The sequence below is a fragment of the Heterodontus francisci genome, chromosome 26 (genome assembly GCF_036365525.1).
Source record: "Heterodontus francisci isolate sHetFra1 chromosome 26, sHetFra1.hap1, whole genome shotgun sequence".
NCBI lineage: Eukaryota > Metazoa > Chordata > Chondrichthyes > Heterodontiformes > Heterodontidae > Heterodontus > Heterodontus francisci.
In genome coordinates, this window is record NC_090396.1 from 16,151,269 (window position 1) to 16,178,895 (window position 27,627).

A 27,627-nucleotide genomic window follows, 5' to 3' on the forward strand; every position below is an offset into this window, starting at 1 on the left:
GCTGTATCGTGTCAATGACCTCAAACCTCAACTATATTGTGAGTGTCACTGACCTCAAACCACTGCTATATTGTGAGTAGGGCTGACCTCAAGCCTCTGCCAGCTGTATTGTGAGTGTCACTGACCTCAAACCTCTGCTATATTGAGTGTCACTGACCTCAAGCCTCTGCTCGCTGTATTGTGAATGTCACTGACTTCAAACCTCTGCTATATTGCGAGTAGGGCTGACCTCAAGCCTCTGCCAGCTGTATTGTGAGTGTCACTGACCTCAAACCTCTGCTATATTGTGAGTGTCACTGACATCAAGCCTCTGCTCGCTGTATTGTGAATTTCACTGACCTCAAACCTCTGCCCGCTGTATTGTGAGTGTCACTGACCTCAAGCCTCTGCCCGCTGTATTGTGAGTGTCACAGACCTCAAGCCTCTGCCCGCTGTATTGTGAATGTCACTGACCTCAAACCTCTGCCCGCTGTATTGTGAGTGTCACTGACCTCGAACCTCTGCTATATTGCGAGTGGGGCTGTCCTCAAGCCTCTGCCAGCTGTATTGTGAGAGTCACTGACCTCAAGCCTCTGCCCGCTGTATTGTGAGTGTCACTGACCTCAAGCCTCTGCCCGCTGTATTGTGAGTGTCACTGACCTCGAACCTCTGTCAGCTGTATTGTGAATGTCACTGACCTCAAACCTCTGCCTGCTGTATTGTGAGTGTCACTGACCTCGAACCTCTGCCCACTGTATTGTGAGTGTCACTGACCTCAAGCCTCTGCCCGCTGTATTGTGAGTGTCACTGACCTCGAACCTCTGTCAGCTGTATTGTGAATGTCACTGACCTCAAACCTTTGCCCGCTGTATTGTGAATGTCACTGACCTCGAACCTCTGCCCGCTGTATTGTGAGTGTCACTGACCTCGAACCTCTGTCAGCTGTATTGTGAATGTCACTGACCTCGAACCTCTGCCCACTGTATTGTGAGTGTCACTGACCTCAAGCCTCTGCCCGCTGTATTGTGAGTGTCACTGACCTCAAGCCTCTGCCCGCTGTATTGTGAGTGTCACTGACCTCAAACCTCTGCCCGCTGTATTGTGAGTGTCACTGACCTCAAGTCTCTGTCAGCTGTATTGTGAGTGTCACTGACCTCAAACCTCTGCCCGCTGTATTGTGAGTGTCACAGACCTCAAGCCTCTGCCCGCTGTATTGTGAGTGTCACAGACCTCAAGCCTCTGCCCACTGTATTGTGAATGTTACTGACCTCAAACCTCTGCTATATTGCGAGTGGGGCTGATCTCAAGCCTCTGCCCGCTTTTTTGTGAATGTCACTGACCTCAAGCCTCTGCCCGCTGTATTGTGAATGTTACTGACCTCAAACCTCTGCTATATTGCGAGTGGGGCTGATCTCAAGCCTCTGCCCGCTGTATTGTGAGTGTCACTGACCTCAAGTCTTTGCCCACTGTATCACTAGTGTTGCTGACCTCAAGTCTCGGCCCGTTTTATCACGAGTGTCGCTGTCCCCAAGCTACTGTCCGTTGTATTGCGAGTGTTGCTGACCTCAAGCCTCTGCCTGCTGTATTGTGAGTGTCACTGACCTCAAGCCTCTGCCTGCTGTATTGTGAGTGTCACTGACCTCGAACCTCTGTCAGCTGTATTGTGAGTGTCACTGACCTCAAGCCTCTGCCCGCTGTATTGTGAATGTTACTGACCTCAAACCTCTGCTATATTGCGAGTGGGGCTGACCTCAAGCCTCTGCCCGCTGTATTGTGAGTGTCACTGACCTCAAGCCTCTGCCCGCTGTATTGTGAGTGTCACTGACCTCGAACCTCTGCCAGCTGTATTGTGAGTGTCACTGACCTCAAGCCTCTGCCCGCTGTATTGTGAGTGTCACTGACCTCAAGTCTCTGCCCGCTGTATTGTGAGTGTCACTGACCTCAAGTCTCTGCCCGCTGTATTGTGAGTGTCACTGACCTCAAGCCTCTGCCCGCTGTATTGTGAGTGTCACTGACCTCAAGCCTCTGCCCGCTGTATTGTGAGTGTCACTGACCTCAAGCCTCTGCCTGCTGTATTGTGAGTGTCACTGACCTCAAGCCTCTGCCCACTGTATCGTGTCACTGACCTCAAACCTCTGCTATATTGCAAGTGTCACTGACCGCAAGCCTCTGCCCGCTGTATTGTGAGTGTCACTGACCTCAAGTCTTTGCCCACTGTATCACTAGTGTTGCTGACCTCAAGCCTCGGCCCGTTTTATCACGAGTGTCTCTGTCCCCAAGCTACTGTCCGTTGTATTGCGAGTGTTGCTGACCTCAAGCCTCTGCCTGCTGTATTGAGTGTTGCTGACCTGCAGACGCTGTCCTCTATATATTGCATGTGACTGACGTCAAACTGCTGTATTGTGTCAGTGACTATGTCGCTGTACCATAAATACCAGACAGGTGCTCATCTATTTCTGTATTTTGCAGTTCAAGCGAAAGCGTATTGGAGTAGGAGGTCGGAGTTCATCCAGCCCATTCCAGACCGCAGGGGAGATGCTGAAGAACTCTGTGCTTGTAGACAGTGAGAAGAATGGTGCTGGTTCAGAGAGTCCGGTATACCACTCGAACAGAACTGGAAAGAACGAAGATACAAGATCTCAGGATGTCACAAAACCCTCTGTAGACACAGATGTGAGGACAGGTCAGTCTTTGCCTCTGCATGCCAGTCCCAGCAAGAAGAAATCCACTAAAAGGCAACTGCTGGCAGAAAGTGCCAAGAAGGACTCTCAGAATATTACCAAATTCTTTCAGCAGAGCAAATCTAAAGAGGGAGAACAGGCTTCAGCCAATGGCCTCAGTGGCAACTGCACCCTTGTTAATGATGCACAGGAAGAGGAGGACAGCAAGAAAGGATCCTCTTCCACTTGGATCTTGTCTGGGGAACTGGAATCTTTTCCAGATTTGGGTAAAGTGACTAAAACTGTAAATGTGGAAACAGTAGAGAAACGATTGCAGACCTGTCATCACATGAAGGAAAAGACAAGGTAACTCTAAAAGCTGGGTGATACTGATGTCCAATTACCTGTATTTTTCCTGCCTACTGACTTTTTTTGTGTTCATTAAAGTGAGGGATGTTGGTGGTAGGGAAAGGAATACTCTCCATTTTAGACACCCAGCGTGAGCATCAAGCTTCCTTTACTCTGGCCTAAAAATGGGCCTTGGCCTCGATTGATAAAGTGTTTGCTAAAGAAATTGTATAACATCCCTCATCAGTTGTTCATCCTGGGGCCTTTTTGAGTGAGTTTAGTGTTAGAACAATCTTTGTGCTGTACAATTAGATTGAGGCTGCTGAGATGTATTTCATGAGACATACAAGCAGCAATCTTGTTATAAATCACTGGTTAGGCCTCAGCTGGAGTATAAGAACATAAGAAATAGGAGCAGGAGTAGGCCATTTGGCCCCTCGAGCCTGATGTGCAGTTGAATAAGATCATGGCTGATCTGATTGTGGTCACAACTCCACTTTCTTGCCTGCCCCTCATAACCCTTTACTCCCTTGTAGATCAGTGCAGCATTCTGCACAGTTCTGGGTACCACACTGTAAGAAGGATGTCAAGGCCCTGGAGAGGGCATAGTGGAGCTTTACCAGGATGATTCCAGGGATGAGGGAGTTTATGTGGAGAGACTGGAATAGCTGGGATTGTTATCCTTCATACAGAGAAGCTTAAGAGAGACCTAAGAGAGGTGTTCAAAGTAATGAAGTTTTTGATAGCCAAATATGGAGAAACTATTTCCTCTGGTAAGTGGGCCAGTAACCGCAGGTCATTAAAATAATTGGCAAAAGAACTAGTGGAGAAATAAACAATTTATTCACACACAGGTTGTTAAGATCTGAAGTGCACTACTTTAAAGGGTGGCAGAATCAAATGCTAAGGTAGATTTCAAATATAATTGGACATGTACTTGAGTAATCTTTAGGGGTTATGGGGGGAAACCTGGGGAGTGGGATTAAATTGGACAGTTCTTTCAAAGAGTAGCACAGGCATGATGGACTGAATGGCCTCCTGTGATCTAAAATTCTGAGTCTTCATCTAATGTATCTCTGCTGGATTTGAACTCCTCTCCCAGCAGTAAAAGGAAGGCACATGGCACCACTCACTCTCCTTAATTTTGGATCTAATCTTGAATTTTTTTATAGCATTTATGCAACCATTAATAACAGTGTGTACAGTATGACAGCCCTCTAGTCCAATAGTTTACACTCACTGGTTTGTTTCCTACATTTGAAGCTACTGGGTTTTTTAGAGTGGATTAGCATTATGCAGAGACATGCTCAATTGACAAGCCATTCAGAAAGGATGCCACAAAAAGTAGAACGATCTTTTTTACAAAGGTAGCGATGTGACACGTGCTTGCAAAACAAACCATCACCTCTAATACTTATGTAACTACTCAAATCTAGTTGCCTCTACCCGTCCATGTTTTCATGAGCGGCACAGTGGCGCAGTGGTTAGCACCGCAGCCTCACAGCTCCAGCGACCCGGGTTCGATTCTGGGTACTGCCTGTGTGGAGTTTGCAAGTTCTCCCTGTGTCTGCGTGGGTTTCCTCCGGGTGCTCCGGTTTCCTCCCACATGCCAAAAGACTTGCAGGTTGATAGGTAAATTGGCCATTATAAATTGCCCCTAGTATAGGTAGGTGGTAGGGAAATATAGGGACAGGTGGGGATGTGGTAGGAATATGGGATTAGTGTAGGATTAGTATACATGGGTGGTTGATGGTCGGCACAGACTCGGTGGGCTGAAGGGCCTGTCTCAGTGCTATATCTCTAAATAAAAAAACTAAATAAAATAAAATCTCTCATCCTCGCATTCCAAGCAGAGTATGTAACATGCCTGAAGATGGCATTTTAAGCAAATGTTAATTCAATACAAAAAAACAAATCTTTCTTTCATCATGCACAATAATATTTTTTCTTAACTTTGGTGAGATAGTTACGTACATGGCCACCCTCTGGTACTGCATCCAGATCTCCCACTGGACTTTCAAGCAGGGGGTCACTGGATAGAGATTAAGAGTAGGAGACTGTCTCCGGTCTCCTCTCTCTCCTCTCCCACACCCCAACCCCCAAGGGTGTGCCACAGATAGCTTCTTAGATTCAATGGTGGCAATTACTCCTGTAAGTCGATCCTATGCCCCCTTGCATATGAGAGCAGACACTCACTGCCCAGTATCTATTTATAGGATAACATATCCCAGGAGTGAAACCACTTGTGATCTGAACCGGATATTCATGTATTTTGTGTGTACTTGCATATGCCAATCTTGAGTAAATAGCTGGTTCGGTAAGGCAAGACGCAAATTGTTAAGGTGCTTTACAGCAAACAAATATACATGATTGGACTCGATCGGTACAACTTGACTTTGCATAATAATGGAAAATAATGAATATGCTATGCTTCCCTAAATCATCTTGATTTAAAATTAGCTCCCAGATAACCTCCTGCTTCCTTCTGAATCTGACCTCAGCCTGCTCTTACAGATTTCTGTTTAATACCTGACTGTGTCTCTGTTTTTATTGCTTTATGTTCACAGCCAGAAGGAAAGGCCAGCCAGACCACCCACACTGAGTGTCTGGCAACAGAGACTTTCCAATTCACCCAGTATGAGGTGTTTATTGGTTGCCAAGACAGGTTAAGGTATAGCTTATCATTTAGTCTTTGGGTACCAGCATTAATCCTGAGCTTATAAGCATTTTAACCACCTTTCATGTAGGTGCATTCTTTTCCCTAAGCTTGAATGAATGAGCTCAACTTTTTAAAAAAAAATTACATTTAAAATTAACTTATTCCAAATCTTTTTTGTGGAAGAATGGTCATGAAACCCCAAACATCATAACCACCTTAACTAAAATTAGCTAATTCACCACAGACTGGCGATGAAGCTGAGAATCGTCGTATTTTTTAAAATTTATTTATTCATGGGACGTGGGCGTCGCTGGCCCTAACCCTAATTTCCCTTGAACTGTTGCAGTCATTACGGCATTTACTACACCCACGGTGTTGTTAGGGAGGGGGGTCCAGAATTTTGACTCAGCGGAGGTACCGCAGTACAGTTGGAGGGGAACTTGAAGTGGTGCTGTTCCCATCCGCATGGTGCCCTTGTTCTTCTAGGTGGTAGAGGTGGTGGGTTTGGGAGGTGCTGTCAAAGATGCCTTGGCGAGATGTTGCAGTGCATCTTGCAGATGGTACAAACTGCTGCCACTCTGTGGCAGTGATGGAGAGAGTGAATGTTTAAGGTAGTAGATGGGGGTGCCGATCAAGCGGGCTGCTTTGTTCTGGGTGGTGTCCGGTTTCTTGAATGTTACTGGACCTGCACTCATCCAGGCAAGTGGGGAGTATTCCATCACACTCCTGACTTGTGCCTTGTTGGTGGACAGGCTTTGGGGAGTCAGGAGGTGAGCCACTAGATTTGCCAGAATGATTCCAGGGCTGTAAGGGTTAAATTATGAGGACAGTTTGTATAAACTTGGTTTTTATTCCCTTGGGTTTAGAAAGTTGAGGGATGATCTAATTAAGGTTTTTAAAATAATAAAGGGATTCGATAGGATTGATACAAACTATTTTCTCTGGTGGGAAACAAGAGGACATAATCTTAAAAATATAGCAAGGCCATTTAGGAGTGAAATCAGGAAGCAATTTTTCTCACAAAGGATAGCGGGAATCTGGATCTTTCTTCCTGAAAAGACTATGGATGCTGTGTCAATTGAAATTTCCAAGACTGAGATCAATCAATTTTTATTAGGTGAGGGTATCGGATAGAATCATTAGAATAATGCAGTACAGAAGGATGCCATTTGGCCCATCGTGCCTGTGCTGGTTTAGTTTTAGTTTAGTTTAGAGATACAGCACTGAAACAGGCCCTTCAGCCCACCGAGTCTGTGCCGACCATCAACCACCCATTTATACTAATCCTACACTAATCCCAATATTCCTACCACATCCCCACCTGTCCCTATATTTCCCTACCACCTACCTATACTAGGGGCAATTTATAATGGCCAATTTACCTACCAACCTGCAAGTCTTGTGGGAGGAAACCGGAGCACCCGGAGAAAACCCACGCAGACACAGGGAGAACTTGCAAACTCCACACAGGCAGTACCCAGAATTGAACCCGGGTCGCTGGAGCTGTGAGGCTGCGGTGCTAGCCACTGTGCCGCCCTTTGGTAGAGCTATCCAATTAGTCCCAAACTCCTGCTCTTTCCCCATGGCCCTGTATATTTTTTTCCCTTCAAGTATTTATCCAATTCCCTTTTTTGAAAGTCACTATTGAACCTGCTTCCACCACCTTTTTAGGTAGTTCATTTCAGATCATAACAATTCTGTAAAAAAAAAATGTTTCCTTGTTGCGCCTCAGGTTCTTTTATCAATCACCTTAAACCAATGTCCTCTGGTAACCAATCCTTCTGTGACTGGAATCCGTTTCTCCTTATTTGCCAATCTCGTCATGATCTTGAACACCTCTATTGAATATCCTCTTGTGGAAGTTTTTGGTGTTGAGGTACAGATCAGCCATGAACTAACTGATTGGCAGAATAAGTTTGAGGGGCCAAATGGCCTACTTCTATTTTTATCCCAGAGAAGTGCACAGCCACTGGGTGATTGAATGTATACAGGGAAGGCCTGTGATTGGTTTGTATGTTGCTGTTGTTCATGTCCCAGGATACTCTCCTTGATGTGTACTGTTGTTTTACTAAGTGACAGAGTCAGGAACATAGGGAAAGCTTCTGATGGGAAAACACTGGGTGATGCAAGCAGCCAAGTGTTGGAAGCTGCCCACTCTGCTGGTGAGAAAAGACCGGCAACAGACGAGGTAAGTCACCTCGATGTTTGTTACACTCACTCTAACTTATGGTCTATGTGCTTTGAATTTATCACCTATATTCTTTCAGGGAACAGGGACACTGGACCTGAAACGGCAACGAACCAGCATCAATTCCTCCATCTTATGTCCACCTGATGTTAAGGGCACTCAGATCAAGAAGAAGGTGACCTTTGACTCCTTGTTTCAGTTATGTAAAGAGGAGAGCACCAAGGTGCCTCCAGCTGCATCGAAGGGAGGACAACTGAAACAGGCAGCAGACATTGTTGTCAAGTGCCTGACCCCTTATTACAAGGAGGGAAGGTTTGCTTCTAAGGTAAAATTGAATTGTTAGTGCATTCAGAATAGGACACCCTTTGTTCTTAATTTGTGACTGGCAGATCCCCTGTGGCATTGCTGACAGTAGATATGCAGTTGATATGTTCATTTTTAATCAATTGTATATTTGGTGATTTGATAAGTCCTTATTTCAGTCAATAAATAATGGCTCGGGTGTTTACATTCCTGCAGGATTTGTTTAAAGCCTTCGCTCGACATCTTTCTCATTTACTGGTTGTTGAAGAGAATGCTGTGAAAAGTAATGGTAAGAGCAAACTCCACCTTCAGTTGTGGTCTGTTGTGTCCTCGGAAAGCGGGTACGCCCTAAGAGACTTAGGGCGGCGCAGTGGTTAGCACCGCAGCCTCACAACTCCAGCGACCCGGGTTCAATTCTGGGTACTGCCTGTGCGGAGTTTGCAAGTTCTCCCTGTGATAGTGTGGGTTTTCGCCGGGTGCTCTGGTTTCCTCCCACCACCAAAGACTTGTAGGTTGATAGGTAAATTGGCCATTGTAAGTTGCCCCTAGTGTAGGTAGGGAATATCGGATTAATGTAGGCGGGGATGTGGTAGGGAATATGGGATTAATGTAGGATTAGTGTAAATGGGTGGCTGATGGTCGGCACAGACTCGGTGGGCTGAAGGGCCTGTTTCAGTGCTGTATCTCTCTAACTAAGTGCAGTCTTGCACTTTGGAGTGCATGGTAAGCTTCTCTCCAGACAAAACAATATCCAACATGATTAGTGCAATGTGGGGGTGTGTAAGGTATTTGAGTTAAACTGTGACAGTTCAACAAGCGGGCACAAGTTCAAACTGATATCAGGACATTCTTCAAAGAACGATCAACATATTGATGGATGTATGTGTAGGAAAGTGGAGATGAAAACTCTGGATAGATGCTGTGGTGGAGGGCACTGCAACTTTTTTCTGGACAGATGAACTAGCAGAGACCAAAGAGCTTTCCTCATCTGTGACTATCTTGTGATCTATAGATGCAGCTGATCCCAACAACCAACAATTTTTAAAAGCAATACATAAAGTCCCTCCTGATTTATTTTTCTCCCTTTCTAAAGGTTTTAGCTCTAGCTTGTGCATTATTGTATGGGCACTGAGATTTTCAGGTACCTTCCCCAGACATCCATTCTCCACCTTGTAGATGTGCACTTGAAACACCATAGCATACAAGGCTACGGGCCAAGTGCTGGAAAATTGGATTAGAATAGATAACGTGCAGGAGACCACGGGACCCAGCTGTCTTAAGCAAGTACTACCTGTCATCTAGTTTTGTGTATACATGACTTGTTCTTGTATTAGAAACATAGAAAATAGGAGCAGGAGCAGGCCATTTGGCCCTTCAAGCCTGCTCCACCATTCAATACGATCATGGCTGTTCATCCAAACTCAGTACCTGTTCCCACTTTCTCCCCATATTCCTTGATTCCTTTAGCCCTAAGAACTATATCTAACTTTTTCTTGAATATATTTAATGATTTGGCCTCAACTGCTTTCTGTGGTAGAGAATTCCATAGGTTCACCACTCTCTGAGTGAAGAAATCCCTCCTCATCTCAGTCCTAAATGGCTTACCTCTTATCCTTAGACTGTGACCCCTGCCATCGGAAACATCCTTCCTGCATCTAGTCTGTCCAGTCCTGTTCGAATTTTGTAGGTTTCTTTGAGATCCCCTCTCATTCTTCTAAAGTCTAGTGAATACAAGCCTAATTGACCCAATCTCTCTTCAGACGTCAGTCCTGCCATCCCAGAAATCAGTCTGGTGAACCTTCGCTGCACTCCCTCCAAAGCAAGAACATCCTTCCTCAGATAAGGAGACCAAAACTGCACACAATACTCCAGATATGTTCTCACCAAGGCTTTGTGTAATTGCAGCAAGACATCTTTGCTCCTGTACTGGAATCCTCTGGCTATGAAGGCCAACATTTGCCTTCTTACTGTCTGCTGCACCTGTATGCTTACTTTCAGCGACTGGTGCACAAGGACACCCAGGTCTCGCTGCACCTCCCCCTTTCCCAATCTATTGCCATTCAGATACTAATCTGTCTCTCTGTTTTTGCCACCAAAGTGGATAACCTCACATTTATCCACATTATACTGCATCTGCCATGTATTTGCCCACTCACTCAACCTGTCCAAATCACACTGGAGCTTCTCTGCATCCTCCTCACAGCTCACACCCCCACCCAGCTTTGTGTCATCTGCAAACTTGGATATATTACATTTAATTCCCTCATCTATATCATTAATATATATTGTGAATAACAGGTCCTAGCACTGATCCCTGCGGTATCTCACTAGTCACTGCCTGCCACTCAGAAAAAGACCCGTTTATTCCTACTCTTTGTTTCCTGTTTGCCAACCAGTTCTCTATCCATGTCAGTACCTTACCCCCAATCCCATGTGCTTTAATTTTGCATGCTAATCTCTTATGTGGGGCCTTATTGAAAGCCTTCTGAAAGTCCAAATACACCACATCCACTGGTTCTACTAGTGACATCCTCAAAAAGTTCCAGTAGATTTGTCAAGCTTGATTTCCCTTTCGTAAATCCATGTTGACTTTGTCCGATCATGTCGTTGTTTTCCAAGTGCTCTGCTGTCACATCTCTTATAATGGACTCTAGCATTTTCCCCACTACTGATGTCAGGCTAACCGGTCCATAATTCCCTGTTTTCTCTCTGCCTCTTTTTTTAAATAGTGGGGTTACATTAGCTGCCCTCCGATCCTTTGGAACTGTTACAGAGTCTATAGAATTTTGAAAAATGACCAGCAGTGCATCTACTATTTCTTTGATATTCTATTCTCTGGTTACTTTTAATTTTTAACTATACTGCTGCACTTAGTATCTACAGCAGTGATATCCCATTGTACCCTGTCCCCTGTGCACAACTCCTTGGCTCTGCTCCATTAAGTACTCTGGGATGTAGATTATCAGGCCCTGGGGATTTATCAGCCTTCAATCCCATCAATTTCCCTAACACCATTTCCCTACTAATACTGATTTCATACAGTTCCTCCTTCTCACTAGATCCTATGTTCCTCAACATTTCAGGGAGGTAATTTGTGTCCTCCTTTGTGAAGACAGAACCAAAGTATGTATTTAATTGGTCTGCCATTTCTTTGTTCCCCATTATACATTCCCTCATTTCTGACTGTAAGGGACCCACATTTGTCTTCACTAATCTTTTTCTGTTCGCATATCTATAGAAGCTTTTACAGTCAGTTTTTTATGTTTTCTGCAAGCTTACTCTCATACTCTGTTTTCCCCTTCTTAATCTATCCCTTTGTCCTCCTTTGCTGAATTCTAAACTGCTCCCAATCCTCAGGTTTGCTGCTTGTTCTGGCCATTTTATATTTCTCCTCCTTGGATCTAATACTATCCCTAATTTCTTTTGTAAGCTACGATTGAGCCACCCTTCCTATTTTATTTTTGCGCCAGACAGGAATGAACAATTGTTGTAATTCATCCATGCACCCTTTAAATGCTAGCCATTGCCTATCCACTGTCAACCCTTTAAGTAACGTTCCCCAATCTATCATAGCCAACTCGTGCCTCTGGTCCTCCCTAGCCTTTCGATCTATGTCGATTAATCTATGCACTTTCATTATTAAAGTGCCTCAATCAAAACTCCTTGAAATTGACACTTTTCTAGAGTAGAAATCCCCAGCTAATCATTCTTTCTGTTTACCAGTGGCATTAATTTGTTGTAGAATTGCACTATCCTATGTCATATAAAGCTATCTTGTGTCATTTCCTGATATGCATACTATCCTATCCCCTCAGTCCCTCCTCTTTGATATTCTATTCTCTGGTTACTTTTAATTTTTAACTATACTGCTGCACTTAGTATCTACAGTAGTGATATCCCATTGTACCCTGTCCCCTGTGCACAACTCCTTGGCTCTGCTCCACTTTCATTCTGGAGTTGTTATTGCCACTTTTGAAGAATGTTTATTTTGTACTTTAGCCTTAAGACTCAATGAACTGTGAGGCTCTGATGGGGTTGGTGTTTGAGATCAGCTTTATTTACAGCCCCTGCCATGCCCATTCAACCCAAAGGGAGGGAGCAGAGAAGGAGCAGCAGTGCATTATAACACAAGAAGGGTCACTGACCCGAAACGTTAACTCTGCTTCTCTTTCCACAGATGCTGCCAGACCTGCTGAGTGACTCCAGCATTTCTTGTTTTTGTTGCATTATTATCATGCCTTTAGCATAGCAAAATGTCCCAAGATATTTCACAGTCAGATCCAAACAGGCAGAGGAATGGCCAGTAGCACAGTCAGAGATTTTGAGGTTTTTGAAGGTAGAGAGCTGAAGCAAGGCAGGGGGATTTGGAGAATTGTTTGGCTCTTCTTGAACCTTATCAATAATGTCAGTAATTTTAAAATGCTTGACTGATACCAGTGGAGAGGAAGGTTTTTCCTCCATGGCCTGCTGGTTTAATGTTGAAGAAACTGAGCCCACAATTAAATACTCTCCTGGTTGATCTTGTGAGATTTGTATTGATTGACATCTCTATTCCAAAATATCTAGAATATGGTGACTGTATTAGTTGAACAGTTAACATTAAGTAAATAATGTAACACATTATACACATTTACTAGTTTATATTAAGTGATCTTACATGTATTCAGTAGAGTGAAAGCATATATATTTAGTAGGGTTTGATTTGCTGGGTTTGTGTCTTTCTCCTGCTGTCCATCGTGCTGCCTTGAATTGTTTCTGGTTGTCAGTCTTCCCATCTCAATCATAGAATCCTAGGAATCAGAGAAATTTGCAGCACAGAAAGAGGCCATTTGGCCATCGTTTCCATGCCGGCTGAAAAAGAGCCATCCAGCCTAATCCCACTTTCCAGCTCTTGGTCCATAGCCCTGTAGGTTATGGCATGTTAATTGCTTATCCGTGCTTTTTTAATGCAATGAGGGTTTCTGCCTCTACCATCCTTCCAGGAAGTAAGCTCCAGACCACCACCAACCTCTGGATGAAAAAGTTTCTCGTCAACTCCCCTCTAAACCTTCCATCAATTACTTTAAATCTTGCTGCCTGATTATTGATCTCTCTGTGGGAAATAGGTCTTTCCTATCCACTGTATCTAGGCCCCTCATAATTTTAATGCCTGAATTAAATCTCCCATCAGCCTCCTCTGTGGCAAAGAAAATAACCCCAGCCTATCCAATCTTTCTTCACAGGTGAAATTCTACAGTCCTGGCAACATTATCACAAATCTTCTCTGTACCCTCTCTAATGTGATCACATCCTTCCTGCAATGCAGTGACCAGAAATATATGCAGTACTCTAGCTGTGGCCTAGCTAGTGTTTTATATAGTTCTAGCATAACCTACCTGCTCTTATATTCTGTGGATCATAGAAACATAGAAAATAGGAGCAGGAGTAGGCCATTCGGTTGTTCGAGCCTGCTCCGCCATTCGTTATGATCATGGCTGATCATCCAACTCAGTAACCTGTTCCCGCTTTCACCCCATATCCTTTGATCCCTTTAAACCCAAGAGCTATATCTAACTCCTTGAAAACATACAATGTTTTGGCCTCAACTGCTTTATGTCGTAGCTATGACTGTGCTGGGACGAGGGAGCAGTACCCCAGGACATGCGCGATGCCAATATCACCACCCTCTATAAAAACAAAGGTGACTGCGGTGACTGCAACAACTACCGTAGAATCTCCCTGCTCAGCATAGTGGGGAAAGTCTTTGCTCGAGTTGCTCTAAACAGGCTCCAGAAGCTGGCCGAGCACGTCTATCCTGAGGCACAGTGTGGCTTTCGTGCAGAGAGATCGACCGTTGACATGCTGTTCTCCCTTCGTCAGATACAGGAGAAATGCCGTGAACAACAGATGCCCCTCTACATTGCTTTCATTGATCTCACCAAAGCCTTGGACCTCGTCAGCAGACGTGGCCTCTTCAGACTACTAGAAAAGATTGGATGCCCACCAAAGCTACTAAGTATCATCACCTCATTCCATGACAATATGAAAGGCACAATTCAACATGGTGGCTCCTCATCAGAGTCCTTTCCTATCCTGAGTGGCATGAAACAGGGCTGTGTTCTCGCACCCACACTTTTTGGGATTTTCTTCTTCCTGCTGCTTTCACATGCGTTCAAGTCCTCTGAAGAAGGAATTGTCCTCCACACAAGATCAGGGGGCAGGTTGTTCAACCTTGCCCATCTAAGAGCGAAGTCCTCATCAGTACGGAAAGTCCTCATCAGGGAACTCCTCTTTGCTGACGATGCTGCTTTAACATCTCACACTGAAGAGTGCCTGCAGAGTCTCATCGACAGGTTTGTGGCTGCCTGCAATGAATTTGGCCTAACCATCAGCCTCAAGAAAACGAACATCATGGGGCAGGAAGTCAGAAATGCTCCATCCATCAATATTGGCGACCACGCTCTGGAAGTGGTTCAAGAGTTCACCTACCTAGCCTCAACTATCACCAGTAACCTGTCTCTAGATGCAGAAATCAACAAGCGCATGGGAAAGGCTTCCACTGCTATGTCCAGACTGGCCAAGAGAGTGTGGGAAAATGGCGCACTGACACGGAACACAAAAGTCCGAGTGTATCAGGCCTGTGTCCTCAGTACCTTGCTCTATGGCAGCGAGGCCTGGACAACGTATATCAGCCAAGAGCGACGTCTCAATTCATTCCATCTTCGCTGCCTCCAGAGAATCCTTGGCATCAGGTGGCAGGACCGTATCTCCAACACAGAAGTTCTCGATGCGGCCAACATCCCCAGCTTATACACACTACTGAGTCAGCGGCGCTTGAGATGGCTTGGCCATGTGAGCCGCATGGAAGATGGCAGGATCCCCAAAGACACATTGTACAGCGAGCTCGCCACTGGTGTCAGACCCACCGGCCATCCATGTCTCCGCTTTAAAGACGTCTGCAAACGCGACATGAAATCCTGTGACATTGATCACAAGTCGTGGGAGTCATTGCCAGCGTTCGCCAGAGCTGGCGGGCAGCCATAAAGACGGGGCTAAAGTGTGGCGAGTCGAAGAGACTTAGCAGTTGGCAGGAAAAAAGACAGGCACAAGGGGAGAGCCAACTGTGTAACAGCCCCGACAAACAAATTTCTCTGCAGCACCTGTGGAAGAGCCTGTCACTCTAGAATTGGCCTTTATAGCCACTCCAGGCGCTGCTTCACAAACCACTGACCACCTCCAGGCGCTTATCCATTGTCTCTCGAGATAAGGAGGCCAAAGAAAGATAAAGAAAAGTATCCCGTATGCCTTCTCAACCACTTTATCTACCTGTCCTGCTACCTTCTAGATTGGCTGATGATACTTGATGATAGGCAGGAGAGTAAGTTGTGAAGAGGACATAAGGAGTCTGCAAAGTGATAGGGATAGGTTAAGTTTTTGGGCACAGGTTTAGCAGATGGAATATAATGTGAGAAAATGTGAACTTGCCCACTTTGGCAGGAAGAATAGAAAAGCAGTATTTTATTTAAATGGTGAGAGATTGCAGAACTCTACGGTACAGAGGGATCTGGCTGTCCTGGTACATGAATCACAAAAAGTTACTATGCAGGTACAGCAAGTTATTAGGAAGGCAAATGGAATGTTGTTGTTTATTGCCAGAGGGAGTGAGTATAAACAAAGCGAGGTTTTCCTACTGTGGTACAGGCCATTGGTGAGACCACATCTGGAATACTGTATACAGTTTTGGTCTCCTTACTTAAGATAAGATATAATTGCATTTGAAGCAGTTCAGAGAAGATTCACTCAACTGATTCCTGGGATGAAGGGGTTATCTTATGAGGAAAGGTTGGGCCTGTATACGTTAGAGTTTAGACGAATGAGAGGTGATCGTATTGAAATATATAAGATCCTGAGGGGAGTTCACAGGATGGATACTGAGAGGATGTTTCCCCTTGTGGGAGAGACTAGAACTAGGGGATACTGTTTAGGAATAAGGGGTCTCCCATTTAAGTTGGAGATGAGTGGTTAGCACCGCAGCCTCACAGCTCCAGCGACCCGGGTTCAATTCTGGGTACTGCCTGTGCGGAGTTTGCAAGTTCTCCCTGTGACCGCGTGGGTTTTCGCCGGGTGCTCCGGTTTCCTCCCACAGCCAAAGACTTGCAGGTTGATAGGTAAATTGGCCATTGTAAATTGCCCCTAGTATAGGTAGGTGGTAGGGGAATTGAGGGAAGGTGGGGATGTGAGAGAGTAATGGGATTAATGTAGGATTAGTATAAATGGGTGGTTGATGGTCGGCACAGACTCGGTAGGCCGAAGGGCCTGTTTCAGTGCTGTATCTCTAAATAAAAAAATAAATAAGGAGCGAAGACAGGGTCGTTGAATATTTTTAAGGCTGAGATAGATAGATTCTTGATTGACAAGGGAGTCAAAGGGTATAGAGGGTAGACAGGAAAGTAGAGTTGAGGTCACAATCAGAACAGCTGTGATCTTTTCAAATGGCGGAGTGTTCTCGAAGGGCCAAATGGCCTTCTCCTGCTCTTAATTCGTATGTTCTAGGATCTGTGGGCATGCACTGCAAGGTCCCTCTGTTCCTTTGCACTTCTCAGTATTCTCCCATTTATTGTGTATATCATTGCCTTGTTTTCCCTCCCCAAGTGCATTACCTCACAATTCTCTGGATTGAATTCCATTTGCCACTTTTCTGCCCACCTGACCAGTCCACTGATATCTTCCTACAGTCTACAGCTTTCTATCAGCTACATGGCCAATTTTTGTATCACCTGCAAACTTTTTTAATCATGCCTCCTACATTTAAGTCTAAATCGTTGATCTATATCAGGCACAGCAGGCGACCCAGTAGAGCCCTGCTGAACCCCACTGGAAACAGCCTGCCAGGCACAAAAACACCCATTTGATTTGATTTTGATTTAGATTTAGAGATACAGCACTGAAACAGGCCCACCGAGTCTGTGCCGACCATTAACCACCCATTTATACTAATCCTACACTAATCCCATATTCCTACCACATCCTCACCTGTCCCTATATTCCCCTACGACCTACCTATACTAGGGGCAATTTATAATGGCCAATTTACCTATCAATCTGCAAGTCTTTCGGCTGTGGGAGGAAACCGGAGCACCCGGAGGAAACCCATGCAGACACAGGGAGAACTTGCAAACTCCACACAGGCAGTACCCAGAATTGAACCCGGGTTGCTGGAGCTGTGAGGCTGCGGTGCGAACCACTGCGCCACTGTGCCGCCCATTGAACATTACCTTTTCTCCCTGCCACTGAGCCAATTTTGGATACAATTTGCCACTTTCCCTTGGCTCCCATGAGCTTTTACTTTTCTGATCAGTCTGCAATTTAGGACCTTTACAAAAGCCTTGCTAAAATCCATGTAGACTCGAGGCCTGCTACCCGACCCGAACCCGATGGGACCCAATGACATATGTCGGGTTCGGGTCGGGTTGGGCCCATCTTCAGGGTACGACGTTCGGGCTCTGGTCGGGTCGGGCCGAGTCCAAGTCGAGTTGGGCCGGACGCACACGGTAAGTGTTCTGCTGGTAAGTATTGAAATTAAACAAACTTACCTGAGCTGGGAGTCCAGGACGAAACTGAGTCTGTGCAGTGAGCGAGTGATGTCACAATGACATCATCGTGCATGCGCTGCAGTTTCATGGAGATTCCCAGTCCGAAGGTGAGTAAACAGATGGTTGGGCTCGGGGCAAAATCGGAGGGACTCGGGCCGGGTTGGGCTCGGGTCCGCAGTGGTTCGGTCGTGTTCAGGTCGTGTTTTTTTTTCCCGACCTGAGCAGGCCTCTAATGTAGACATAAATGTACTACCCTCATCGACCCTCCTTTTAACCTCAAAAATTTCAATCGAGTTAGTCAGACACAACTTTCTCTTAGCAAATACCGCTGAATGTCCTCGATTAAATGACGATTAATACTGTCCTTTGGAATTTCTTTCCAATAGTTTGCACAATGCCGAGGTTAAGCTGTCAGCCCTGTAATTACTTGACCTATCCCTTTCTCAACAACAGCACAATGTTAGCTGTCCTCCAATCCTCTAGCACCCTGCCTAAAGCCAGGTAGGATTGGAAAACAACGGTCAGAGCATCTGTTATTTTATCCCTTGCTTCTCCTAACAACCGGGCATGGCAATGTATTCACTTTCAAAGATTCTAAGACCCTTAATATTTCCCCCTCACTAGGTTTATCCCATTCAATACTTCACACTCCTCCTCAACTACAATTTCTGCATCATCCCCCAATTTTGTGAAGACAGACACAAGATATTCATTACCATGGCCATATCTTCCACTTCCACACACAGGCAACGTAATCCTTCAAATTCTTTTGCATGGCTGCACACACACAGTATTTTAAACAGGCTGACTTGTGCACAGCCTGCAATGGAGTTTTTGGGTTGCTGCGTGGCCGCAAGGTAGAGGCCTGCTCAGGTCGGGAAAAATGAACCTGTCCCGATCCCGACCGAACCACAGCAGACCCAAACCCGGCCTGACCTGGCCCAAGTCTCTCCGATTTTGCCCCGAGTCCGACCCGACTCGAACCCGCCCAGAATCGACCTGACCCAAGCCCGATCCCGACCATCCATTTACTTACCTTCCTGACACCAAACCTGCAAGAAGCTGCAGCGCATGCGTGATGACGTCATAGTGACATCACTCGCTCACTGTGCAGACTCAGTTTCATCCCAGACTCCCAGCTCAGGTAAGTTTTTGTTAATTTCAATACTTACCAGCGGAGCACTTACCGTGTGTGTCCAGCCCGACCCGACGCGACTTGACCCGACCCGAACCCGACACATGTCGTCGGGTCCCGTCGGGCTCGGGTCGGGTAGAAGGCCTCTACCGCAAGGCTTAGAGGGAACATTGGACACAGGATAACTTTTTGGTCTCTAATCGGCCCTACTCTTTTCTTAGTTATTCTCTTGCCCTTTGTGTATTTATAAAACATCATTGGGATTTCCTTGATTTTATTTGCCAATATTTTTTCATGGTCTCCTTATTTAAGAAAATATATAATTGATCACTTTGCTTTGCTAATTTCCTTTTTAATTTTAACCCTGCACTTTCTATACTCTTCTACACCTTCTGCAGTATTGAACTGTTGGCCTCTGCTTTAAGCTTCCTATTTTTGCCTTGTGTTACCCTGTATTTTTTTTCCGTTCGTGGGATGTGGATGTTGCTGGCTGGGCCAGTATTTATTGTCCAACCCTAATTGCCCTTGAACTGAGTGGCTTGCTCAGCCTTTTCAGAGGGCATTTAAGAGTCAACCACATTGCTGGAGTCACATGTAGGCTACACCAGGTAAGGGTGGCAATTTCCTTCCCTAAAGGGCATTAGCAAACCAGATGGATTTTTACAACGATTGACAATGATTTTGTGGTCGCCATTCCAGATTTGTTAGGATGAGAGCTACATGGATAGCACGTTGGTAAATGTGGTCACCCCACAATCTAACAGTGTGCAGGGAGAGAGGGAATGGGTGACCACCAGGCAGTCAAAAAGAAACAGGCAGGTAATGCAGGAGACCCCTGAGTGCATCTCGCTCTCCAACAGGTATTCAGTTCTGAATACTGATGAGAGCGATGGTTCATCTGGGGAGTGCAGCCAGAGCTAAGGTCATAGCACCACAGATGGCTCAGCTGCACAGGATGGTACAGGGAAGACTGGAAGAACCATAGTGATAGATGATTCAGTAGTCAGGGGAACAGACAGGAGTTTCTGTGGCCACAGATGTGAATTGAGGATGGTGTGTTGCCTCCCTGGTGCCAGGGTCATGAATATCACTGAGTGACTGCAGAGCATTCTGAAGGGAGAGGGTGAACAGCCAACAGTCGTGGCCCACCATCGGAACCAATGACATAGGCAGAAAGAGGGATGTGGTCCTACAGTCAGAATTTAGGGGACTGGGAAAGAAATAAGCAAGCAGGACCTCAAAAGTAGTAATCTCCAGATTACTCCCAGTGCCACGTGCAAGTGAATACAGGAATAGAAGGATAAGACAGATGAATGTGTGGCTGGAAAGATGGTGCAGGAAGGAAGGCTTTAGATTCTTGGGGCATTGGGACTGGCTCTGGGAGCGACTGGGCCTGTACAGACCGGATGGGTTGTACCTGAACACAGCTGGGATTGAGTTCCTTGCGGGACGTTTTGTTAGCGCTGTTGGGGAAGATTTAAATTATTTGGCAGGGGGATGGGGATCTGGGGGTAGACTCAGCTGGGAAAAAATTAGAAATGAAAATGGAAGGCAAAAAATTAATGTATGAATCTGGAAGACAGAGGAAACAATGGTTAGAAAATAAAGAGTTTGACAGTGCTCAAGGTTATCTATTTCAATGCAAGGAGTATAGCAAATATAGCAGATGAGCTGAGGGCACAGATAGACACGTAGCAGTATGCTATCATCTTCTTCTTTGGCCTCCTTGTCTTGAGAGACAATGGGTAAGCACCTGGAGGTGGTCAGTGGTTTGTGAAGCAGCGCCTGGAGTGGCTATAAAGGCCAATTCTAGAGTGACAGACTCTTCCACAGGTGCTGCAGATAAAATTGGTTGTCGGGGCTGTTACACAGTTGGCTCTCTCCTTGCGCTTCTGTCTTTTTTCCTGCCAACTGCTAAGTCTCTTTGACTCGCCACGCTTTAGCCCCCCCTTTATTGTTGTCCGCCAGCTCTGGCGATCGCTGGCAACTGACTCCCACGACTTGTGATCAGTGTCACAGGACTTCATGTCGCGTTTGTAGACGTCTTTAAAGTGGAGACATGGAAGGCCGGTGGGTCTGATACCAGTGACGAGCTTGCTGTACAATGTGTCCTTGGGGATCCTGCCATCTTCCATGCGGCTCACATGGCCAAGCCATGTCAGGTGCCGCTGGCTTAGTAGGGTGTATATGCTGGGGATGTTGGCTGCATCGAGGACTTCTGTGTTGGAGATACAGTCCTGCCACCTGATGCCAAGGATTCTCCGGAGGCAGCGAAGATGGAATGAATTGAGACGTCGCTGTTGGCTGACGTACATTGTCCAGGCCTCGCTGCCGTAGAGCAAGGTACTGAGGGCACAGGCTCGATACACTTGGACTTTTGTGTTCTGTGTCAGTGCGCCATTTTCCCATACTCTCTTGGCCAGTCTGGACATAGAGAGGAAGCCTTTCCCATGCGCTTGTTGAATTCTGCATCGAGAGACAGGTTACTGGTGATAGTTGAGGCTAGGTAGGTGAACTCTTGAACCACTTCCAGAGTGTGGTCGCCGATATTTATGGATGAGGCATTTCTGACGTCCTGTCCTATGATGTTCGTTTTCTTGAGGCTGATGGTTAGGCCAAATTTGTTGCAGGTAGCCGCAATCCTGTCAATGGGTCTCTGCAGACACACTTCAGTGTGAGATGTTAATGCAGCATCGCCAGCAAAGAGAAGTTCCCTGATGAGGACTTTCCGTACTTTGGTCTTCGCTCTTAGACGGGCAAAGTTGAACATAGCTATTACAAAAACATGGCTTAAGGAGGGACAGGAATAGCAGCTCAACGTTCCTGGTTACAGGCTTTTCAGACACGATAGGAAGAGGGATAAGAAAGGGGAGTGGGGGGAGAGCGGCAATTTTGGTCAAAGAAACAATTACAGCTGTGAGGAGGGATGATATGTTGGAAGGTTCATCAAATGAGGCAATATGGATTGAGCTGAGGTAAAAAAGGGGCAATCACACTGCTTAGAGTGCACTATAGATCTCCAAACTGTCAGAGGGAGATAGAAGGGCAGATATGTAGGAAAATCTTTTGAGAACTGCAGTAATAGTAGGGGATTTTAATTACTCCAGTATTAACTGGGATAGTTTTAGTGTGTAGCAAGTCCAACAAAAGAGGGCGCAGTTTTAGGAAATGAAGATGGGCAGGTGGAAGGAGTGGCAGTGGGATAGCATTTTAGTGGTAGTGATCATAATTCAGTCAGTTTTAACATATTAAGGAAAAAGACATGGATAGAACAGGAGTTAAGAATTCTCAATTGGGGAAAGGCCACAGCTGGAGTACTGTGTACAGTTCTGGTCGCCACACTATAGGAAGGATGTGATTACACTGGAGAGGGTGCAGAGGAGATTCACCAGGATGTTCCCTGGACTGGAGCATTTCAGCTATGAAGAGAGACTGGAAAGGCTCGGGTTGTTTTCCTTAGAGCAGAGAAGGCTTAGGGGGACCTGATTGAGGTATACAGAATTATGAGGAGCATAGATATGGTAGATAGGAAGAAACTTTTTCCCTTAACGGAGATGTCAATAACCAGGGGGCATAGATTTAAGGTAAGGGGCAGGAGGTTTAGAGGGGATTTGAGGAAAGAATTTTCACCCAGAGGGTGGTTGGAATCTGGAACACACTGCCTGAAGGGGTGGTAGAGGCAGGAACCCTCACAACATTTAAGAAGTATTTAGATGAGCACTTGAAACGCCACAGCATAGAAGGCTCTGGGCCAAGTGCTGGAAAATGAGATTAGAATAGATAGGCTTGATGGCCGGCATGGACACGGTGGGCCGAAGGGCCTGTTTCTGTGCTGTATAACTCTGTGACTTTACTAAACTGAGGAGTGGTTTAGCGAAAGTGGACTGGCGACAGCTACTTGAAGGTAAATCAGTGTCAGAGCAGTGGGAGGCATTCAAAGGGAAGATTCAAGGTAAACATGTTCCCACAAAGAAAAAGGGTGGGATGGCCAAATCTGGAGCCCCATGGATGTCAGGGAGCTTCCAGATACGATAAGGCAGAAAAGGAAAGCTTATGTCCGACACACAGAACTCAATACTACAGAAAGCCAAGGGGAGTATAGAAAGTGGAGGGGTTAAATCAAAAAGGGTTTTGGAAAGCTAAGAGAAAGCTTGAAAGAATATTGGCAAGCAAAATAAAGGTGAACCCAAAGATGTTTCATCAATACATTAAGAGTAAGAGGATAACTCAGGAAAGAGTAGGGCCCATATAAGACTAAAAAGGTAACCTATGTGTAGGGGCGGAAGATGTTGGTATTGTTCTTAAAGAATACTTTGCGTCTGTCTTCACAAAAGAGTGGGTGATACAGAAATTGTAGTCAAGGAAGAAGGGTGTGAAGTATTAGATATGATAAACATAGGGGGAGAGGAAGTAGTAATGGGATTAGCATCCTTGAAAGTTGATAAATCACCAGGGCCAGATGAAATGTACACCAGGCTGTTACAGGAAGCAAGAGAGGAAATAGCGGAAGGTCTGACCATGATTTTGCAGTCCTCACTGGAAACAGGTGTGGTACCAGAAGATTGGAGAACTGCTAACATTGTACCTCTGTTTAAAACGGGAGCAAGGAATAGATCAAATAATTACAGGCCAGTCAGTCTAACCACAGTAGTGAGCAAATTATTGGAATCAATTCTGAGAGACAGGATAAACTGTCACTTAGAAAGGCATGGACTAATCAAGGATAGTCAGCAAGGATTTGTTAAGGGAAGATCTAGTCTGACCAACTTGATTGAATTTTTTGAAGTAATAACAAGGTAGATGAGGGTCTTGCAGTTGATGTGGTATACATGGATTTTAGCAAGGCTTTTGACAAGGTCCCACATGGCAGACTGGTTTAAAAAAATAAAATCCCATGGGATCCAGGGAAATGCAGAAAGGTGGATACAGAATTGCTTCAGTAACAGGAAACAAAGGGTAATTGTTGACGGGTGTTTTAGTGACTGGAGGGCTGTTTGCAGTGGCTTTCCGCAGGGCTCAGTACTGGGTCCCCTGCTTTTTATGGTATATATTAATGATTTGGATGTAAATGTAGGGAGCATGATCAAGAAGTTTGCAGATGACACAAAGTTTGGCTGTATACTAGACAGCGAGGAGGATAGCCGTAGGCTACAGGAAGATATTGATGGTCTGGTCAGCTGGGCAGAAAAGTGGCAAATGGAATTCAACCAGGAGAAGTGTGAGATGATGCATTTGGGGAGGTCAAACAAGGCAAAAGAATACATGATTAATGGGAAAATACTGAGAAGTGTAGAGGAAGTGAGGGACCTTAGAATGAAAGTTCACAGATCCCCAAACGTAGCAGGACAGGTCGATAAGGGGTTAAGAAGGCATATGGAATCCTTTGCTTTATTAGCCGAGGTATAGAATATAAGAGCAAGGAGGTTATGCTGGAACTGTATAAATCATTGGTTAGGCCACAACTTGAGTACTGTGTGCAGTTCTGGTCACCTCATTACAGAAAGGATGTAATTGCACTATAGAGGTTACAGAGGAGATTTACGAGGATGTTGCTGGGACTGGAAACATGGGGTAAGATTGGATAGGCTGGGGTTGTTCTCCTTGGAACAGAGAAGGCTGAGGAGAGATCTGATTGAAATGTACAAAATTTTGAGGAGTCTGGATAGAGTGGAGGTAAAGGGTCTATTTACCTTGGCAGAGAGGTCAGTGACTAAGGGGTATAGATTTAAAGTGATTGGTAAAAGGATTAGAGGGGAGATGAGGAAAAATCTTTTCACCCAGAGGGTGATGTGGGTCTGGAACTTAGAGCCTGAAAGGGTAGTTGAGGCAGAAACCCTCAACTCATTCAAAAGGAGTCTGGGTATGCACCTCAAGTGCCGCAATCGACAGGGCTATGGACCAAATGCTGGAAGGTGGGATTAGAGTAGGTGGATCGTTTTTCGACCAGCACCAACATGATGGACCAAGTGGCCTCCTCCTGTGCTGTAAACATTCTGTGACTCTACGATTTATTAATTGAATTCAAATTTCACCATCTGCCTTGGTGGGATTCGAACCCATGTCCCCAGAGCATAAGCCTGGGCCTCTGGATTCCTAGTCCAGTGACATTACTACTATGCCATCGCCTCCCCATATGTATGTTCCTTGACATTCTGGGGACTCTGGACTTGTTGGTCCCATTCTTTTTCTTTAGGGGAACATACTTGTTCTGAACCCTCAATATCTCTTCTTTGCCTCCCACTGCTCTATCCCATTTTTATCTTCAAGTAGCTGTTTCCTGTCCATATTTGCTAAATCACATCTCAGCTACAACACTGGCATCTACCCGACAATGTGGAAAATTGCCCAGGTATGTCCTCTACACAAAAAGCAGGACAAATCCAACCCGGCCAATTACCGCCCAGCAGTCTACTCTCGCTCATCAGCAATGTGATGGAAGGTGTCGTCAACAGTACTATCCAGCGGTGCTTACTCAGCAATAACCGGCTCACTGACGCTCAGTTTGGACTCCATTAGGGCCACTCAGCTCCAGACCTCATTACAGCCTTGTTCCAAACACGGACAAAAGAGCTGAGCTCCAGAGGTGAGGTGAGAGTGACTGTCCTTGACATCAAGGCAGCATTTGATCGAGTGTGGCATCAAGGAGCCCTAGCAAAACTGGAGTCAATGGGAATCTGGGGGAAAAATCTCCACTGGTTGGAGTCATACCTAGCGCAAAGGACGATGGTTGTGGTTGTTGGAGGTCAAACACCTCAGTCCCAGGATATCAATGCAGGAGTTCCTCAGGGCCAGGGCAGTGTCCCAGGCCCGATCGTCTTCAACTGCTTCATCAATGACCACCTCTCCATCATAAGGCCAGAAGTGGGATGTTTGCTGATGATTGTGCAGTGTTCACTATTCTCGACAACTCAGGTACTGAAGCAGTCCGTGTCCATAACCAGCAAGACCTGGACAACATTCAGGCTTGGGCTGATAAGTGGCAAGTAGCATTCGCACCACACACGTGCCAGGCAATGACCATCTCCAACGAGAGGATCCAGCCATTTCCCCCGGACATTCAATGGCATTACCATCACTGAATCCCCCACTATCAACATCCTGGGGGTTACCATTGACCAGAAACTGAACTGGAACAGCCATATAAATATTGTGGCTACAAGAGCAGGTCAGAGGCTGGGAATTTTGCGGTAACTCACCTCTTGACTCCTCAAAGCCTGTCCACCATCTACAAGGCATAAGTCAAGAGTGTTATGGAATACTCTTCACTTACCTGTATGACTGGAGCTCCAACAACTCTCAAGAAGCTCGACACCATCCAAGACAAAGCAGCCCGCTTGATTGGCACCCCATCCACCACTGACGCTCAGCGGTAGCAATGTGTACCATCTACAAGATGCACTGCAGCGACTCACCAAGGCTCATTCGACAGCACCTTCCAAACAAGATGAGGAGGAATTTCTTTACTCAGAGGGTGGTGAATCTGTGGAATTCCCGACCCCAGAGGGCTGTGGAAGCTTAATCATTGATCATGTTCAAGACAGCAATTGATAGATTTCTGAATGCTAACAATATCAAGGGATATGGAGATAGTGGGAAAAAATGGCATAGAGGTAGATAATCAGCCATGATCTGTTTGAATGGCAGTGCAGCCTTGACAGATCGAATGGCCCAGTCCTGCTCCTATTTCCTAGAATCCTAAATATGCGACCTCTACCACGTAGAAGGACAAGGACAGCAGATGCATGAGAACACCAATACCTGCAAGTTCCCCTTCAAGCCACACACCATCCTGACTTGGAACTATATCGCCGTTCCTTCACTGTTGCTGGATCAAAATCCTGGAACTCACTTCCTAACAGCACTGTGGGTGTACATACCCCACATTAAAGGCCTGCAGGGGGAGTTTAGGGAGTTAAGTAGAAAGTTAAAAGACAGGACCTCTAGGGTTGTAATCTCGGGATTACTCCCTGTGCCACGTGCCAGTGAGGCTAGAAATAGGAAGATAGTGCAGCTAAACACGTGGCTGAACAGCTGGTGTAGGAGGGAGGGTTTCAGATATCTGGACCATTGGGATCTTTTCAGGGACAGATGGGACCTGTACAAGAAGGATGGGTTGCATCTAAACTGGAGGGGCACAAATATCCTGGCTGCGAGGTTTACTAGCATCACTCAGGAGGGTTTAAACTAGTGTGTTAGTGGGGTGGGGACCAGAGCAGTCGGACAGCAAGTGAAATAAATGAGGGGGAACTAGTAAATAAGGCCAGTAAGACTAAGAGGAAGAGCAGGCAGGGAGATATTGCGGAGCATAGCGGGAGTGGTGGTCTGAAGTGCATTTGTTTCAATGCGAGAAGTATAACAGGTTAGGCAGATGAACTTAGAGCTTGGATTAGTACTTGGAACTATGATGTTGTTGCTATTACAGAGTCTTGGTTGAGGGAAGGACAGGATTGGCAGCTAAATGTTCCAGGATTTAGAAGCTTCAGGCGGGATAGAGGGGGATGTAAAGGGTGTGGGGGAGTTGCATTACTTGTTAAGGAGAATATCACAGCTGTACTGCGGAGGACACCTCAGAGGGGTCGTGCAGCAAGGCAATATGGGTGGAGGTCAGGAGTAGGAAGGGTGCAGTCACGATGTTGGGGGTTTACTACAGGCCTCCCAACAGCCAGCGGGAGGTAGAGGAGCAGATATGTAGACAGATTTTGGAAAGATGTAAAGGTAACGGGGTTGTAGTGGTGGGTGATTTTAACTTCCCCTATATTGACTGGGACTCACTTAGTGCTAGG

At 45.8% G+C, this 27,627-nt stretch overlaps 1 protein-coding gene across 5 annotated transcripts in view; it reads left to right on the plus strand.

Annotated features, from left to right (window-relative positions):
- The window catches only part of recql5 (RecQ helicase-like 5), a 152,509-nt gene that overhangs the window by 119,315 nt on the left and 5,567 nt on the right, over positions 1-27,627 (plus strand). Inside the window, exons 15-18 of one of the 5 annotated variants that reach the window (XM_068057849.1) lie at positions 2,449-3,005; positions 7,720-7,834; positions 7,914-8,159; positions 8,354-8,426. In XM_068057849.1, coding sequence (XP_067913950.1) covers positions 2,449-3,005; positions 7,720-7,834; positions 7,914-8,159; positions 8,354-8,426 — 991 coding nt within the window. Of the gene's footprint in view, positions 1-2,448; positions 3,006-5,554; positions 5,659-7,719; positions 7,835-7,913; positions 8,160-8,353; positions 8,427-27,627 lie in introns of those variants that run through there. The other 4 variants (XM_068057852.1, XM_068057850.1, XM_068057854.1 and 1 more) reach the window with 4 other exon arrangements.